This window comes from Psittacula echo (genome assembly GCF_963264785.1).
Source record: "Psittacula echo genome assembly, chromosome: 12".
NCBI lineage: Eukaryota > Metazoa > Chordata > Aves > Psittaciformes > Psittacidae > Psittacula > Psittacula echo.
Genome location: NC_137747.1, coordinates 338257 through 355165, shown reverse-complemented (window position 1 = coordinate 355165; position 16909 = coordinate 338257). Strand labels below are relative to the sequence as shown.

Genomic DNA, 16909 nt, shown 5'->3' with positions numbered 1-16909 from the left:
CCTTGCTGGCTGCTTTATCTATTGCTGCCTGACTCTGCAGATTAAATTTGCAAGAGCAGCAATAAGGAGTACGATGGGAGGGAACTTAAAGTCAGAGAAACTCAGCAGCCGATGCTTTGGATGTTTGAATTACATCTGAATCAAGCTCTTGATTAAATCTTAGCAATGTCGAAAGCTCAAAGCAGTAATTGTGATTGATGTCGCTTTTTCTCCCCTCATATTGCTAAATTATCTATTGCAATGTGCAGTGCATCCATGTCACTACATTAACACTGTAGGCAAAGAGGGGAGATGAGGCAATAAAGCCACAGGACAAATAGCATGTAGTCAGGCGTATCTGCTTGGCTTCACTCGCTGCTGCTGGTTGTTTTTAAAGAGTTTCCAAATCTGAAAAGAACTGCTTCCAGATGTGCTCATTTGAAGGTTATAAAAATCACACTACCACCAAGACTATCTGAATTCTGAGCTGTACCTCAATAGGTAACTAGTCCCATCTTAAAAACAGAAGTGTTATAAAGAATAAAAAGGCCACAGGCAAAGGTTTTAGTGCTTCATTCCCATTAGCATCCTTTTTTCCCAAGTATTTTAGACTAACATAGTTAGAGAATTCCTCTGGCGCTCCAGCGCACTGAATCAGAGGTGCCTGATAGGAGGTGGGCCGCTTGTCCGGGCGGTCGGGACTGGAGCCATCCGTGGGCCTCTCACCGATGTACAGCAGGCTGCGCTCCTTCGCGTCTTGCTCTGTTTTGAATAGTTCATACTCTGTGTGGGGCAGCCTGATGCCCAAAGCCAGGCACCCATTTGTGGGTGTTATATCCTGCTCCACCCCAGCACTCCAGGAGCCGGCCAGCCCACAGCTTCCAGGTTTGGAGGAGTTCAGCATCGTTGCCGTCACTTGGTCCATGGGCGTCACCCGAGCCTGGGTGACTTTAAAAGCCAGCTCTGTGCCACCTCGCACTTTGGAGGAGGGGATGCCTTGCGTGTAATGCCCAGATGCGTAGATGGTGAAAGTCGGCTGTTTGCAGAGCGGGTCGGAGTAGTGGTAGTAGTAACCTTCCCAAGTGTGGTTGTTACCGTGGAAGATGAAGTACCTGGTCAGGAACAGCACCGCGGGTCTCACCTCACAGTGGGTGCTCACCCAGCTGCCGCTGAGCTGCATCGGCAGCTGCGCTGTGACAGGCAGTATGGGTGGGTGATGCTCATCTGCTCTGTAGATAATCCCACAGGCAGGGCAAGGATGCACATGGTGCTGTACAGACAAAAAAGACAAATCGGTGAGCAAAAAACCCTTTCAGGGTATTTACAAAGCTCAAACTCCCCTATTCCACTCCAGGGTGTTCAACAGCAGTGAATCTGGCCCAAGACATCCAAGCAGATTAAGTGTGATAGAGCGCTGCCCTGGCTCTTTGCTATTCTGGTCCACTGGGAAGGACAGCAAGGTCTGTGCCCTGAGGCTATGCTCTGCCCTGCGAAGGGCTGCTGAGGACAGGCTGCAGGGAGGAGAGCAGGATGAGGACAGAGCTGCTGTGAGGGTAGGGAGAGCTCCCTCCAGCCAACCAGGCTGGTCCCCAGGTTCACTGCAGGCTGCTGCCATTTCCATGGCGAGGATGTGGGTGCTGGGACATGTCAGCTACACCCACCGTGTTCCTGCACTGGTTCAGAAAACAATGCAGCCTTTTTGGTGATCCAAAAGGTGAAACCCTACCATGGGGAGGCTGCTGTGGCCATGCTGCACTGCGCTGATGGCAGCCTCTCTGGGACAGACAACAGCACAGAGCGCTCCCATTAGCAGGGGAGAGGCAAGGGCTTTGCCAAGCAGCCACAGCAGTGGGCACTGCACCTGAGAGAGAAGGAAAGGACCTACTATAAAACAAGGACCTGACCTTTGCTGCTTCATGCAGAGGTCTGAGTCAAACCAGTCCTGCAGCTGATCCAGTGCCAGGAGGGGGGTTTGTGTAGCCTGGAATTTTTTCTTCATATATCACAACTGATTTATTTTTAAATAACCAGGGTTTGACCATTATATCGTTTTCCAGAACACGAGCTGATCTTTACTGCACCGTCATACGCAGCAAGGTTAAATAACTCAGTAGTTAACTGTAGGGTGGGTAATTTACATGCAAGTTGATTGGAGTCTACTGTAATTTAGTCATTTTCAGCTTGCTTTACTGCTACTGTCACGTTAATGAGTGCTGACAGTACACAGTACATTATGGCTAAATAATCCCAGAAGTTGGCAAATATATATGCGCTGCTTGGGCAGGAAATTCTTTGATAATGGAACGTAATTTGGGGAGAATGGGTTTCTTTAAAGCAGATATAAGTTTGAGGGGGAAAGAGTGATATTTTCATAAAGAGGGTTAAAAAATAATTCCTACCATAGCTGTGCAACTCCCCCCCACGGGCAAATGGATGCTGGGATACTGGTTCAGAGAAAAGGGAAAAGAAGAAGAAAAATCCTGTGCCCAACAGAATTATCACTATGGAGCCAAAAATCTGACTTGCTCAGGCCAGTTGTGTGAAGTTATTTCTAATATATGGCAGCTTCTAATTATCGCCAAGTGGTGACATCATGTGCTGGTCCATTGGACAGCTGTTAGCTGATTAATTACAGCACTCTGTTCAGAGAGTGCATTGCAGTATCTTTAGGGTTGCTTTTAAACTAACTTTTAAAAGTGTTTATGTTTACCATCTGGTTTTGCTCAGATATATGGTTTTGGCCCAAGATAACACAAGTTTAACCAGTTTGAGAATGTTACTTTCAAGGGGAGAGCATTGGTGCTCTGTGGTTTTCAGAGTTCACTTGGTGGAGTTTGAGGTGTGGGGAAATGTTGCCCCCAAAATAGTGGTTTTCAGCTAGTTCAATCCTATCTGGTGAAGTTCAGAGAGGTTTCTTCACCCCATCTCACTGCTCAGTCATTTCTGAATTGAGTAGCTACGATTCAGATTGAAACGTGCTTGTCTGGAAATCAACTCACCTGGTGCCAAATAAAATACAATAGAATATACGATATAAAATTAAAACAAGATATAAAATATAAGGCAACCAAGTCTCCTGCTCAGTCTTATTTATGTCAAAATGAGTAGGAGCACCCAGGCAGCACCTTGGGGACCCACATCTCCAGCCGCACACCTCCTCACCCAGTGCCTTGGACAAGAAGTGAGCTGACTGCAGGCAGGTGGTATTTTAACTGCAAGGACATAACAAATGCTTCCCCATGAACCAACGAGGGGACCACATAAAGGTAGCACCCTTACCATGGCGCTCTGTAGAGGTCGCTGGTAACCAGTGGGTCGGTAGTGGAGCCTCTCCAGCCACTCTGTGTGAATGTCCCCCAGGTACAGCTCCTCCACCAGCTGGCTGCCGCTCTGCTGCGGCTGCAGCAAGGGCTGGTAATGCTGCTCCACGCGCACCAGGCTGAGCTCGTGCATGGCAAAGCCCAAGGCAGCTGTGCAGTCGCGCTCGGTCTTGGCACTGAGCAGTTCATAGAGGGCTCCGGGAGCCCAAGTGCGCCCTGGGGGCAGGAACCCACTGCAGCCCTCGCCGGAGGTCTGGTTGATCCAGGAGGCCACCTCCCGCATGGCTTTCTGGCTGTGGAAAACTATGCCGACTTTGTGGAGGTGGTAATCGGCCTCAGTGGCCCCACGGGTGATCCAGGAGGCCTGGCGCAGCCGGACCTTGCCCTTGATGACCAGTGAGTAGGAGGGGTTGCGGCAGGAGGGGTCCCAGTAGTAGAACTGGTAAGCCTTGAAGAGGCGGTTGGCATAGAAGAGGTAGGATCGGGTGAGGAACTCAGGTCCTGGCCGCACCTCGCACCTGAGCAGGAAGGCAGAGCTGAGCCACTGCAGCACATAGCGGGTGTATGCAGGGCAAAATCCCTCCCCAGGGCACCCAGCATGTGGGAGCAGAGGAGGGAACATGGGTCTTCCACAGGCTGTGGCCACCCTTGGCTGATTTTAAGGCATCTGCTACCAAAACGCAACAGTGCCAGATGAAGAATCGTGCTTTGTGCCACACCCCAGGGGGCAGAGGAGAGTCAGAGGGGATGTCGGAGCTGCTCTGCCCGATTGAGCCGGGTGTGCTTATCAAGCTGCACCTAATGAAGGAGCGAGGCAGGAGGCTCTATGGGCACGGGGGGACCTCGGGCCTCCCTCCGGCGTGGGGCTGGCCCTGGCGAGGGGCAGAAGGGAACAGCCTTGCCTGTTGTTGCTCAGCCCCTTGCTTGCACTGGGTGGGGGCCGGCCCGGGGGTGCCTTACCCGGTGGAGACCCAGCGTCCTTCCAGGCGGGGCGGCAGCCGCGCCGCGATCCTGGCGCCGTCCTGCAGGTGGCGGAGCTGCTGCCGGCACCGCGGCTCCCAGCGCAGGGGCGGCTCCGCGCCCGCGCAGGCTGTGGAAGGAAGAGACAGAGCGTCAGCATCAGCACCGCGGGGCTGCAGGTCCCACAGGCACAAGTACAGCAGGTACAGGGACCCAGGCACAACAAGCACAGGTACAGGTAGCCAGGTGGAGAATGAAACCCTAAACTCTGAGCTAAGCAGCGAGCTCTTGGTTAAGGATACTGCATCTTTTTTTAATTCTGCTGTTTTCCAACTGAAATTTCATCTGAACACAACTATTTTTTAGATTTAATCTTCCAAGAAAACTGAGCACTCTTCGCGCATGTTCTCTCACTACTGTTGAAGCAGTAACTGAAACAGGGCATTACAGCATGGGAACATCAGTCTCGCCTGTCGCCCTCCATAAGGACAGTAATTCTGTCACTTACCTCATTTCCCATAACAACGGATGTTATTGGCTTAGGGAATGTGTGAACACTCGGCTAAATCCTGAAGACCTTTGCATGCACACATATATAGTACATATATTCCTATATCTTATTCACTCTTAAGCAAACTTCTGCTGCACTCATCACGAGTTTGCTTCAACGAGAAACTTGGGATTTGACCCTTTTTAACACCACAAAATGAGCTCTCAGTGAAGCTCCTCCTCAAACCCCACCAATTTTCTGCTGTGGAAGAACTGCAGAGCCCAGTTCCGGCCTGGGGGTGTTCAGCCCAGCCCAGGGCTGAGGAGGCTTCACTTGCTCTTATCTGCACTTTGCAATTTACCTGGTAGTGTACTGGAAACTTTCCATCCGGACTGATGCTCTGCATGCAGATGGTCAGGGCACAGGTTGCTTCCCAGCCTGCCATTCAGTTGGAAAGTAAAACCTTACGTGAATGTACTTACTGACTTCCCACAGAGTGAGGATGCAAAGCATTTCCACACCCTGTGTCTCAGTCAAGGAGACCAAGACACAGTCACAGCTGCTCATCTTAGCCCCTGTGTGCCATGTACTCTATAACCCATGTTGGCGGCAGGATGAATTGTGAACAATCCCTTCCTCCTGCCCAAGAACTCTCTAATGCAGTTAATTTGTGTCTCTCTTAAGACAGAGAGAGGAGCTGCTCTGACACGCTTCACCAGAGGCTGAGTAACAGAGTGACATGTGAGTGACAGCCACTTTATGCTGCTCTTGCCATAGAGATGTGCCCTAACTGCAGATTTTAGGTCTGGAACTGAACTTTCCAGCTTGAAAGGATGTTTGGATCTGGTGCGGCTGAGCTGGAGTGTTTGAGAGAGGAAAGCAGCCACATTCCATACAACCTGAACCATCCCGTGGTCTTTACAGGGAGCTTTGCCTAAACCAGACGCTTTGCTGGGAACAAACACCCGAACTATCCAGCTGCACATGAGAGAAGCGATAGGTGAGAGTGCAAAGGGCACAACCCCAGCCTGGGGAGCACGATCCCTTCCTCCCAAGCAGTGTCTGCAGATCAAGCTGGTGCACATGGATGTGCTGCAAACCATGGGCAAGGCTACGAGTGGCTGAGCAATGCCAGCAAAATCCCCTGGCTCACAAGCTCGGGGTGTAACACACAGGGTGCATAAACAGGGTGAGATTCGCAGCTGGGGTCTAACAGGAGGCTCCCCTGATTCCCACTGCAAGGTATTCTGAGCCAGGAGCCTCTCATCCCTGCCATTGACACATCCTACACACACACAGGGTTAACCCTGTTACAAATCTCCCACATCCAAGTTTGTCACAAATACAAGCCCTACACCAAGTCAGAGGAGAGCTCAGCAATTCGTCTGCTGTGCAAGTCAGAGGCTCCTGAACATGTGGCAAAGCAGAGATTTTCCCACTCAAGTAATATTTAATTACTAATCTAGTAATAGTAACTCAAGACTTGGATCTGATGGACAAATGAAGTCACTTCTCTATGGTGCTGCCATTTGCAAAGGTTTCACACATCACAATAACAGGGTCCTTGAAATGTGTTTGTGTAGACTTCAGCACACAAACCCTGAAACTACTGCTAAGGGATTAAACACATGGAAAGTGAAGCCCCCAGTGAAGCAGGAGAACAGTAACAGAAGCAGCCTGCCTACCCAAAGGCCAGTGAAACCAGCACTGGAGTTTCTGTTACCTCACTATGCACTGGAGTGCATAAACTAGCTGGAAAGATACATTATTAGTGCTGAGGGCTCTTTCTGGACCAGACTCGCGATTGCACTGGTTTTATCATCTTCACGGGCTGGACGTGGCGAGCATGCATAGCCAGCTCCTTCACAACTGACTGCACTAGGGCTTCCCAAAAAGCAGTTCCTCTGAGTCTTCATTCAAAAATGGGAAAATATGGATGACAGACCCCATTCCTGCTAGCTAAACCTTCAACTTGGCAGTGGCAGCATGCACGCAGACTGCCCCATGTACAGCCCATTAGGAGCTGGGGCTGTGTCCTCATCCCAGTTCGGCCATGACTTGGCTTTGTGGCCTCAGGCAAATCTACTCCTGCCTGCTCCTTACTCCTGGTGTTTCTTTACTCGCCTTCAGAATATGCCAAGTTTCATGTGACTGCCATACCAAGAGGCCTAATTACTGGCAAAGCTTTTGGAGAGCCATCAGTACAGGGACAGACCAAACTGAATTACACTTAAAACAAACATGACATCATTATCCTAGAGAATATGGTAAGCTAAAACACAACTGTATTTGTATTAGAGGTAACAGACTGTAAGGGTCAGATTTGCTCTTGCTCATAAACCACAGAAAGACTGCAGATGTCTGGAGACTCCAGAGGTATATAAACTCTACAGAGATCTAGTCTATAGCTGCACCAAAATAACAGCACAGAATACAGCTCCATTCTCAACTCTCTAACTATGCTCCATGTGTGTTTACTGCAGCAGAAGCTTCAATATTTGACTGAACCCTTTAGTGCTACTTTTGGCAGAAACCCTAGAAGTCTCCATTGTTTGAGAGCACAGACTCTGGGAGCGCAATCACGACATTTTGACACACTCAACAGAAAAGGAAACTTTTGTAATCAGGATCGAATTCCATAGGGGAAAAAAAAACCAAAAAACCAAAAAAACAACCCTCTGGAATGTAAATATTTGCCATGATGGGAATTCCTCCGGATTTTGTCTTACTGAACTGTAAACAAGACTCCAAGCTGGGTGCATCCTCAAACCACAAGCTATTGGCTTGTGTCCAGATGTTGTGGCTGCCTTCCTCTCTCAAATACTCCAGCCCAGGTCCAAACATCCTCTCAAGCTGGAAAATCCAGTTCCAGACCTAAAATCTGCAGTTAGGGCACATCTCTATGGCAAGAGCAGCATAAAGTGACTGTCACTCACATGTCACTCTGTTACTCAGCCTCTGGTGAAGCGTGTCAGAGCAGCTCCTCTCTCTGTCTTAAGAGAGACACAAATTAACTGCATTAGAGAGTTCTTGGACAGGAGGAAGGTATTATTCACAATTCATCTTGGGGACAAAAATACTCATTCATAGGAAAATCTAAAAATCTTCCCCAACTGTGATCCTTTCCCCTCCCTCGTTATCCCCTCTGCCTGTATTGATTAACCACAAGTGTTTCCAGAGAGCTCCTCACTACAGCAGCTAGACAAAACAGTGGCTTTTTCCAGCTTTCCAGTGCGTGCTGCGTTCAAAGTGTTGGCCCAAAGTCTCCGAGCAATGGGGCTGCACAAGCACTCTGGCAATTAGGAATGCCAGCAACCGGGAACGGCTGCTGATCACTGCAATCAGCAGAAACTGGATCAAGCCTTGAGACAACAGCAGTAGCAAATACTGACCGACTATTCCATACATTCATTTGTACAAGCAGCTTTCAGAAAAATCAGGCCCATGGCCTCAAATGATAGAAAGGCAGAACTGGAAATTATGCACAAAGTAAAATGGGTAAAATTAAGATGAAAGATTCCTAGGCAATGGCCAAGCCTGCAAGTGAGAGCCTGCCAGTGGGACTGTGCTAAGTAACTGCTGTATGCTCCAGATTCAGATCCACTTCCTAGTTTTAAAGGGAAAAAAGTACCAATCAGGGAAGAAACAGTGTAATTTGCCTTGTTGGAAACAAATCTTGTTTGTGTTCCTCCAAGCAGATTGACTTGGAACAAAGCAAAGTTGAGTCACACACCTGTTTCTTTATAAACAGGGGGGAAAATGCACACATTACAGTTTGCACCAAATTAGTTACTGTAGATCAACTCTTCTCCAGAGCTGCATCGCTTAATCTGTTACATGTTGTTGTCTCCTATTGCCAGAATTTATTATTCCCATTTATAATTCTAATGTTTCAGTTAGTCACCCATTCACAGGGATAAGATCAGTGCCTGAAGTCATAGAGCATTATACATTTCTTCATTTAGAGATGACATCAAAACTTTGATATTTTCTGAGGAATGCTCAGACTGGAATGAAATGGACGATAAGAAACATCAATATAGTCTGCATAAGAGAATTACACTTATCCACACAGACTTTATTAAGAGAAAAGCAGCCTTTCTTTAGCAATTTTCTCTCCTGGGAGCATGCAGAATGTATTTTGGGTTAGCCACTAAAGGAATAAGTCTTCTTTTAAAACAAAGAAAGCTGTTTGTATTTAGCAAATCCATTTTTCTTGCATTTGTGTAGAGATTAAGTTAATGGTGCTTTTAATTCACTGAGAATAAGGCCTTCCCAAGAGAACAATTCTCTAGGAAGAAATAAATTTTCTATTATAACAGTATAAAGTTATAAAACTTAAATATAACCCATTGGGGGTGGAAAACTGTATCACAGCAGAACTTCACATCTTGCCTATCTGCAAACTGAACACAGCCCAGGACAGGACTTAAGCACATGCTTATGTCTAATTGGTTTCAGTGAAACTTAAGCATGTGCTTGAAATTAAGCCACTGCATGAACATTTTCCCTGATTAGTAATACCTCCCTGAACTGAAGCCAGAATATGGTCAAGTGGTTGAGGAATGATGCCAGTGCTTTCACTAGAGTACTGTCTGGCTTCTGGAAATGTATTTCTATTATTCATCCCTTATTTGTCAGTAAAATGGGTATAATTACATACAGTTGTTTCAGAGTCTGATGCTCAGTTCATGGTATTTGTAAAATGGTTTGAATTCAATCAATGTTTCTCAGTTCTTCTTCTAAGGCTGGCACAATAAATGTATTACGTGTTAGCTATCACTGCAGAGCATCACCTTGAGTTTCCTGTGCAGAACAGAGCATAATCATAGGTGAAATTCTGCAGATCCTAAGAGGGAATTCAGCTGACTCAAAATCCCCAAGCAGCTCAGGATTTTGATTTTCTAAACATGCTTTCACTACATACTTGCAGCACACTGCAAACAGGTTCCGACACTATTCTATGGCCTCAGCCTGGCTGCGGTCACTGCCAGATTTGTCTGATGTCCACAATTAAACAGTGAAGTACTTGTGGTGAGCTTACTGGAGGATTTTGAGGCACTACAGAAGTAACTATTTTCCTCTTGGAATCATGGAATTTTTTATTTCTCCTGCAAGTGTCATGTCCAGCAATAGATAACAAGACAACAAGACAGATGGGACTGTGGTAGTGAAGGGGAGAAGAGAGAAGGTATTATCTCCTGCACCTCAGTGTCTTCAGTAGAAATCACATTTCAATAAAACAGCTTCTTAAAACTGCCTCCTCTGGTTGTTTATCCCAAAGAAGAAAACCAGGCCTAACACTGTAAATGGGATTGCAGGGCTTAATCGCTGTTTCACTGGAGTCTGTAAACAGGAAAGAGTTCATGACTACATCAGCACCTTATCCAGAAGATGCCCATCCCCATAAACTAGCAGTAAACTCTGCACTTGGAGAATGAAGGGATACAAGGGAGAAATGGGATATGGGATATTCTCAAATGGGGTGAACAAAGCAACACAAATAAGAGTTGGTGTAGAGGACTTGTGATGACAAATAAAAGCACTAGAGGCGGATGTGAGTACATCTTCCCAAGAGATCTCCTACAGTTGATGTTAATCAAAATGCCACACTTCTCAGTTACACAACAGAGCTGTACTCAGCATGTACTTGCTGTCCTGACAGTTACAGGAGCCATTTCATGTCACGTTTCTCCCACCCCCGAGAAGGTTCTGCTCACACTCAGAAAGAGGAGTCACACACTCCTTCCACAGCTACACTGGTCAATGCCAGAAGATTTACTGGAGAACAGCTGAGCAATTCCATATGGCCCAATGGCCCCAGCTGGTCAAACCACTGTGTGCAGCTCAGCAGCGACCAGCCCTCAGCTCAGAGCTTCTCAGCCACAATTCACCACCTCCACACAAACCTACAGGCCAGAGTCTGGAGAGAGGGATGGTCAGCCAGGAGCTGTAAGAGCTAATGGGGTAATTGCTCTGTGCCGCCTTCTTTTTGTCATCGGCAAGCACTGAAGAAACCAGATGGGTTCAGGCCATGCTAACACATCACAGCTTGTGTTAAACTCTGACTAGTACTGACACATAAGTCTGGCACAGAAAATACACACAGAAAATACATAACCAAAACCCAAAAGAAACCAAAAAAAGGGAAGGCGATGCCAGAGCTTTCTTCCTTGAACACTGGTGAAGGTTTCAATTTTAATTTGGTGAGATAGGTGAGACCTTAGTGAGAGGCTCTCTAATCCCCTGGGTACCTATATGGTACCCTGTGTACCTATATGGTGAGAGTCTGGTGAGAACACATGGGGGAAAGCATTCATTTTCAAAACCAAAAGCAAAACAACCAAGTCCAAGGCTGAATATCCCAGGGGTACTACTTTGATACAGTTAAATTCTAGCTGGAATTCGTATTCTTTCCCAATGGCAAATATTACACATATCTTCCTTAATTTAGACAAGTTGGAAACTCATTAGAAAATACAACACATGGTTTTGAAATTAACGCCACTGTGTCAATTTGAACGTATAGAGCACCCCATGCAGTTTTTGGCACTTCCGTCAAACCCCCGCACAGACACTCTATTAGTGGCTGTTGTGGCCATTTTTAATACTGGTGGCTAAGCATATTTTTTCCTGGAGTGCTTTGAAGAGTGGAACCAGTAATCAGGACATGGCTTGGCTATAAAATGCCAACCTCATTTTAAACGTTTAAACCACTCACATGGACCATGAGCGCAGGGAGAACCACCCACCATATAATATTAACATAAGTATAACATTTACCCAAAGCAAAATGAGCAACTGGAACTGGTGGGAGTTGAGAGCAGAACAACAAAACGTGATTAGAGGGTGGGAGGGATTGAGTTACCAAGGAAGATTACAAGAGCAGAGTCCATGTAGCCTGGCTGAGTGAGGGCTGGGGCAAGACGGACATGATAACAGCCTATAAATATTCACAAAGCATAAACACCAAGGAAGGGAAGGCATTCCTTGCAGTGAATAAAGAAGTTCTGTTGGGAGTCAATGAAGAGAGACAAAAATGTGGCTTGTCTATCAGGGTGAACTTCTTGAGGCACAATCTAGTAGGCAGCACAAGTCCACTTGCTTGGCAGGATTTGGAAGGATTGAACAAAGCATTAGCACAGCAGGGAATAACCCGCTCTTGGCAGCGAGACAGCGGGATACTCTGAGTGGCCTTTCAGTCTCCCACAGCCAGGGAGCCGTCCCAGTACCCTGCTCCCACAGGAGACAGCTGCTCTCCTGTGTAAGTACATTGTTCACCATCCTGCTCACCAATATCACTGCCTGGCCTTCCTAGGACTACACATACATAATCAACTGTAATAGGTATTAAACCACTGGACACAGCTGGGAATCCCAGTAGGTCCCTGCAATGTCAAGTACTCACCGCTGAAAATCTAAGTCCAGGAAATTAGATTATAAACCCACTAAAGCAAAAACAATCCTTTTGTTCTCTCCTTATTTAGCATCTAACACAACAGGATTCTTGGCACTGCTGCAAGGACACTGTTTATAGTAATAAAAATAGGATCTAATAGGATCTAATAGAATCTAATCGTCTGAGGCTACTGGACTCCTGCAAAGCCAAGGATGAGAAGGGCATTCAAAAGCAGTCATAGCTGAAGGTATCCTCAGAAAAAAATCTCTGCAGAAAGGTGGTAAATTGATACACAGCCCACAACAGAAACACACACGTGTTTAACTTAGAATTAAAGTGACCACAGAAAAAGGTTACTTGTTCAGCTGAAACACAGAATTAAAAGTTACTTCTAGCATGTGTTTTGGGGTCTGGGTGTGGATTCTAGATAGCCTGAAATTTCAGTCTACTGTTTTGCCTGTCATCATTAGCCAAGTTTTGATGTGTTCCAGTTCTCTTAAACACTGCCGACAGATGCTAAAATTAAAGTTGACATTCAACCTATGCGCTGCATAATCTAATAACGGGACCTGTGCTACTCGAATCTAACAAGAGCTTTTCTGCAGCAAAACTTTGCTGTCATTTACATTTTCATCCATCTTTTCCAGGAGTCCAACAGGAAAAATGATTTCTTTTTCTCTGAAAAGCTTTTGAAATAACATTTCATTGTGTTTTTGTATCAACAGGGAAAAAGAGACCCTTCAAAGCCAGAACCTGCCAGTGTCCACCACTTGTGAATTTAGTAAGAGTGTGAACAAGGTAAATCCAATTGTCTCAGTGGGGAGCTTGATGTACACATTGATCTCAGAGTACAGGATAAAATCCCACTTCTGAAGATCTCTGTCTCCGACTCAGATAAGGCTGAAATGTCACACGCTTGTCAGTGTTTCTTATTAGTTCAGTAGAAGAAGTCCACCTGGGGAACTTTTTTAGTGTTCAACCAAACAGACAGTGTCAAGTTTAAAGCATTATTTAAAAATCTAAACTCAAACGAATCTCTTCAAACACTTGGTCATGAGGCTTCTGTTGATTTATATACTACCACACCAGTTGTAAGTTGAGAGCTGTTGTTGCACTGATCCAAAAGTCTAATAGTGCCACAGCAGCTGAGCTTCACTAAAGCATTCTCAGTTTCAGATGAATTCAAACCGTGATGATTTAATAAGCTATTCACTGAAAATGAGAAAGCATCAGCATGAAAGACATGATTATCACACTAGTACCCTGCCAAAACTCAACAATAATGATGGATTTCAACCCTCTTAGCACTTGATGCTCTGAGCACTGGCATTTCAAAGAGACACCAGAGTTTCCTTCCTGATACATAGAAACAGAACTTTCCTAATTTTACATTTTAGAGTGTGAGGCCTTTTAACTTCTTAAAGAAAAAAACCCCACAGATTGTAGATTCCTAACACCTCAGATCTCACACAATCTGAACTGGGTAGTGAAGGAGCTGTTCTATGAATCACATTTTCAGTTTCTGGCAGCACTCTTAGCCTACAGAAGAAGGATAACACATTAAAATCCTCACATTCTCACTGTGAGTTTCTTGGTGTTGGTACGTCTGAGATACATCATCTTAAAATCATGAAGCTAGGAATTGTCTTTTTGCATACCTTTCTCTTCCTTGACAAATAAGTAAGAAAACCAAAGGAATTGTGTAACAGCATTGTGAAGGTGCTTCTTAATTTTGAGGTTGATTTTGGCAGTGATTGTATCACATCCATGAAAGCATTGTCTTTATAGATGACATATGCTATGTTGTGGGGAAACACAGGATCCCACTGAAAGCAAAATCTCTTTCCAAACTTTGTTCTGCCAGACGCAGCCTCCCCTAGCATTGGATTCCAGCTTTGGTTTTCTTCACAGCAATTTCTGGCTTTTGAAAATCTCCTTACTCATCAATTTGTGCTTGTGGCGAAAATATAGAAACCACATGATATTTTTTTCACTTGTGCTTTTTTTACATCTCAGCCCTGTTTTTATCTATATCCATATACTTTGAAACATGGCTAACCTGTAATTATTGAAAGAACAAATAGAGTCATATCACAGGACCCAGCACAATATATTAGCTGTTGAGTTTTTGGCCAGCTTGAGAAATGAAGACAAAACCTGCCAATGAGCTAAGTAAACTCTGCCCCAACAAACATTTGAACCAAAGACAATTATGTTAATTTAACAGTAAGTACATATATATATGCATGTGTAAACACACACACGCATTGCTATATTGAATGTAGTACTATCATTTATGGGATTGTCTTCCTAATTTCATAACAGAATGCAAGTGCTGATCTTATCTGACCTCAACACTGTAATTTTCAAACTTAAAAATAAACACTGAAAGCAAGAATAGATCTTTTATGTTAAAGCCATGTAGGAGAAGCTACACATGAAAAACATGAGCATGCTGTTACTGGAATGTAAAGACTTTAATGAAAGCTTAGGTAAAACTCAGCAAGTCTCTGGGGACATTTCCAGGAGTGAGTGATTCTTTTCTGAAACAGATTCCAAAATCAGATCCTGTTACCTACCTAAAGTGCTTTTTCAACTAATTATGCACCAGTGTCACGCTCTTGCTGATGTTCAGTTCTATGCAAAATACAGAATGCCAGCCCTGTTCACAGTGAAGTCACTGGCAAACCCTGTTTGGACTTTAATGAGCCATGGATCTGACTTTGCTATTTAAGCATATGTTTTAAGGTCCAGCTTCTGTTCTTACTGAAATAAATGGAAATTCCCCCACTGACATCATATGGAAGAAGCACAGGGTTTAAATTAGATTGGACTAAAATAAATTGTATGAGGATTTAAGAAAGCATTCTAATTAGACTTAAGTGAATAATCTTACATAATGCAGTACAACAGATCTCTGAGCAGAGCAACTTGAACTAACAAAATATACAGAGAAGGAGAATATGCATTTCTCAACCCGTTAAGCCTTATTTTTGGGGAACAACATATGACAAAGACCTCTCATAAGAACAGAAAAGTAACCCTGTAGAAGTACCCTGCTTAGAGGTTTCTTTCTGTACTCTGATCCTCTACACTTAATGCAAACAACATCCAATCACTTTCACTACACAACTCTTCTGCAATGATCACTAAACTAAGCCCTGAGCTGCACAGGCAAGTCAGCGTGGTATACTGCTGCCCAAAACCTCAGATGAGTAAACTAAGTGGTGGAAAGGAAGCTAGCAGCAGGAAACCCAAGTGTCTGTGTTTCCAGTGTCCAGACTGCACTGGGGCCTCACGGGCACCATCTCACCCTTTCTTTCACCTGCCCTTTCTTTTCAGGCGTGCAGAGTCTGAACCAAGGGTGTCCCTTGCATTTCCTAGGGAAATACTCCAAGGATGGAGGAGCTTTGCTCCTTGTTGTAAACAGAAATCATTTTGCCTTTTTTTCACAGCACAGTTGTCTTTGTTCTCCCATATGGTCTCTTAAGCCAGAACCTTTTTTTCTGAAACTGCTCCAAGAACTGTGGGGTTGAAAGATGCCTTTCTGAAAGGGAGCTGCAATGTTGCAGCCTGTGCTGCTTGAGGCTCTGTGTGCAGCTGGGGCTCTCTGGCATGTCACTGGAGCAGGAGACTACTTGTGAAGTTGTCCTTTGCTGGGGCAGGTGCTGGATCCTCCCAGGAATAATTCCCAATTCCCAGTGAAACGCCACTAACAATCACCTCTGAGACCTTCCTCCATCTAAACTCAGCTCAAGCACTCGAGGTGCTCCGTGCTCCGGACCTGAGCAAGCTGCAGTGGCACGGGGGAAGCCCGACAGGGTTCTAGGGGCAGAGGGGGCAGTGACCCCACAACTAAAGGAGCCGAAGGTGGGACCCAGGTGCTGCTCAGCACCCTTCTGGCATCTCCACACGCCGCTCCGAGGGAAAGGCTTAAGGGAAGCCCCCCGTCAGGGGGACTGCGCCCCCCCGCGCCCCTCGGGCCCCACAGCTCGGCAGCATTCCCGGGGCTCCGGGCTCCCTCTGGGGCTCTCCTCGCCCGTCCCCTCAGCAGGCACACGGCGGTAGATGGGGTAGGAAAGCGCGGAGCACAACCAGGGACGCTACGGCCTGACACCGCGGGTGCGCACAGCGGAGAAACCCCCGTCCCGGGCCGGGCGGGGAGCAGCGAGCGGAGCTCCGGCACCAGGTGCCTCCTGCCCCGCCGGCACGGGCCGGGGACACCCCGCGGACCCCGTCCCCGAGCCGCCTCGCAACTTCCCTGCGCTCTCCTTGCAACCTTCTCGCACCCCTCGCGCCTTTTCTTTGCACCCTCTTTGCCATCTCCGTGCTCTTTCCTTGCAGCTTTCCTGCACCCTCCTTGCCATTTCGTTGCGCTGTTCCTGCACCCTTCTTGCACACTCCTCGCTATCTCTTTGCGCTCTCCGTACAATTCCCTCGCACCCTAACTCCTCGCACCTTCGCAGCCCCCGGGTGAAGGGAGATGTCGGGGAGCCCCTCCGAGGGGACGACCCCGACTCCGGCACCCGCTCCCCCTCCCCTCCACCTGTCCCGGAGCGGCAGCGGCCGCCGGTGGCACTTACCTAAGAGCAGCCCGGCGAGCCACCAGCACCGGACCATGGTGGCCGCTCTGCTTCCGAGCCGAGCCGAGCCGAGCCTGCGGCAGGAGAGGTGCGATCGCCGCCACTGCCCGCGGAGCTCAGCGGGGCGCGGCGCCCGGCGGAGCAGCCATGGGCCGCCTTCGGCGCTCCGGTGCCCGCG

General features: G+C 46.8%; 1 protein-coding gene across 1 annotated transcript; it reads right to left on the bottom strand.

Moving 5' to 3' along the window:
* Positions 1–484: 484 nt before the first annotated feature.
* On the bottom strand, positions 485–16768 carry APCDD1L (APC down-regulated 1 like; the record flags this gene model as incomplete). The annotated part of the gene is made up of 4 exons (XM_080627880.1): positions 485–1249; positions 3259–3817; positions 4260–4389; positions 16732–16768. The coding sequence occupies 4 exons, from the start codon at positions 16766–16768 to the stop codon at positions 485–487; spliced, it is 1491 nt and encodes a 496-aa protein (XP_080484006.1).
* Between the last annotated feature and the right edge of the window lie 141 nt (positions 16769–16909).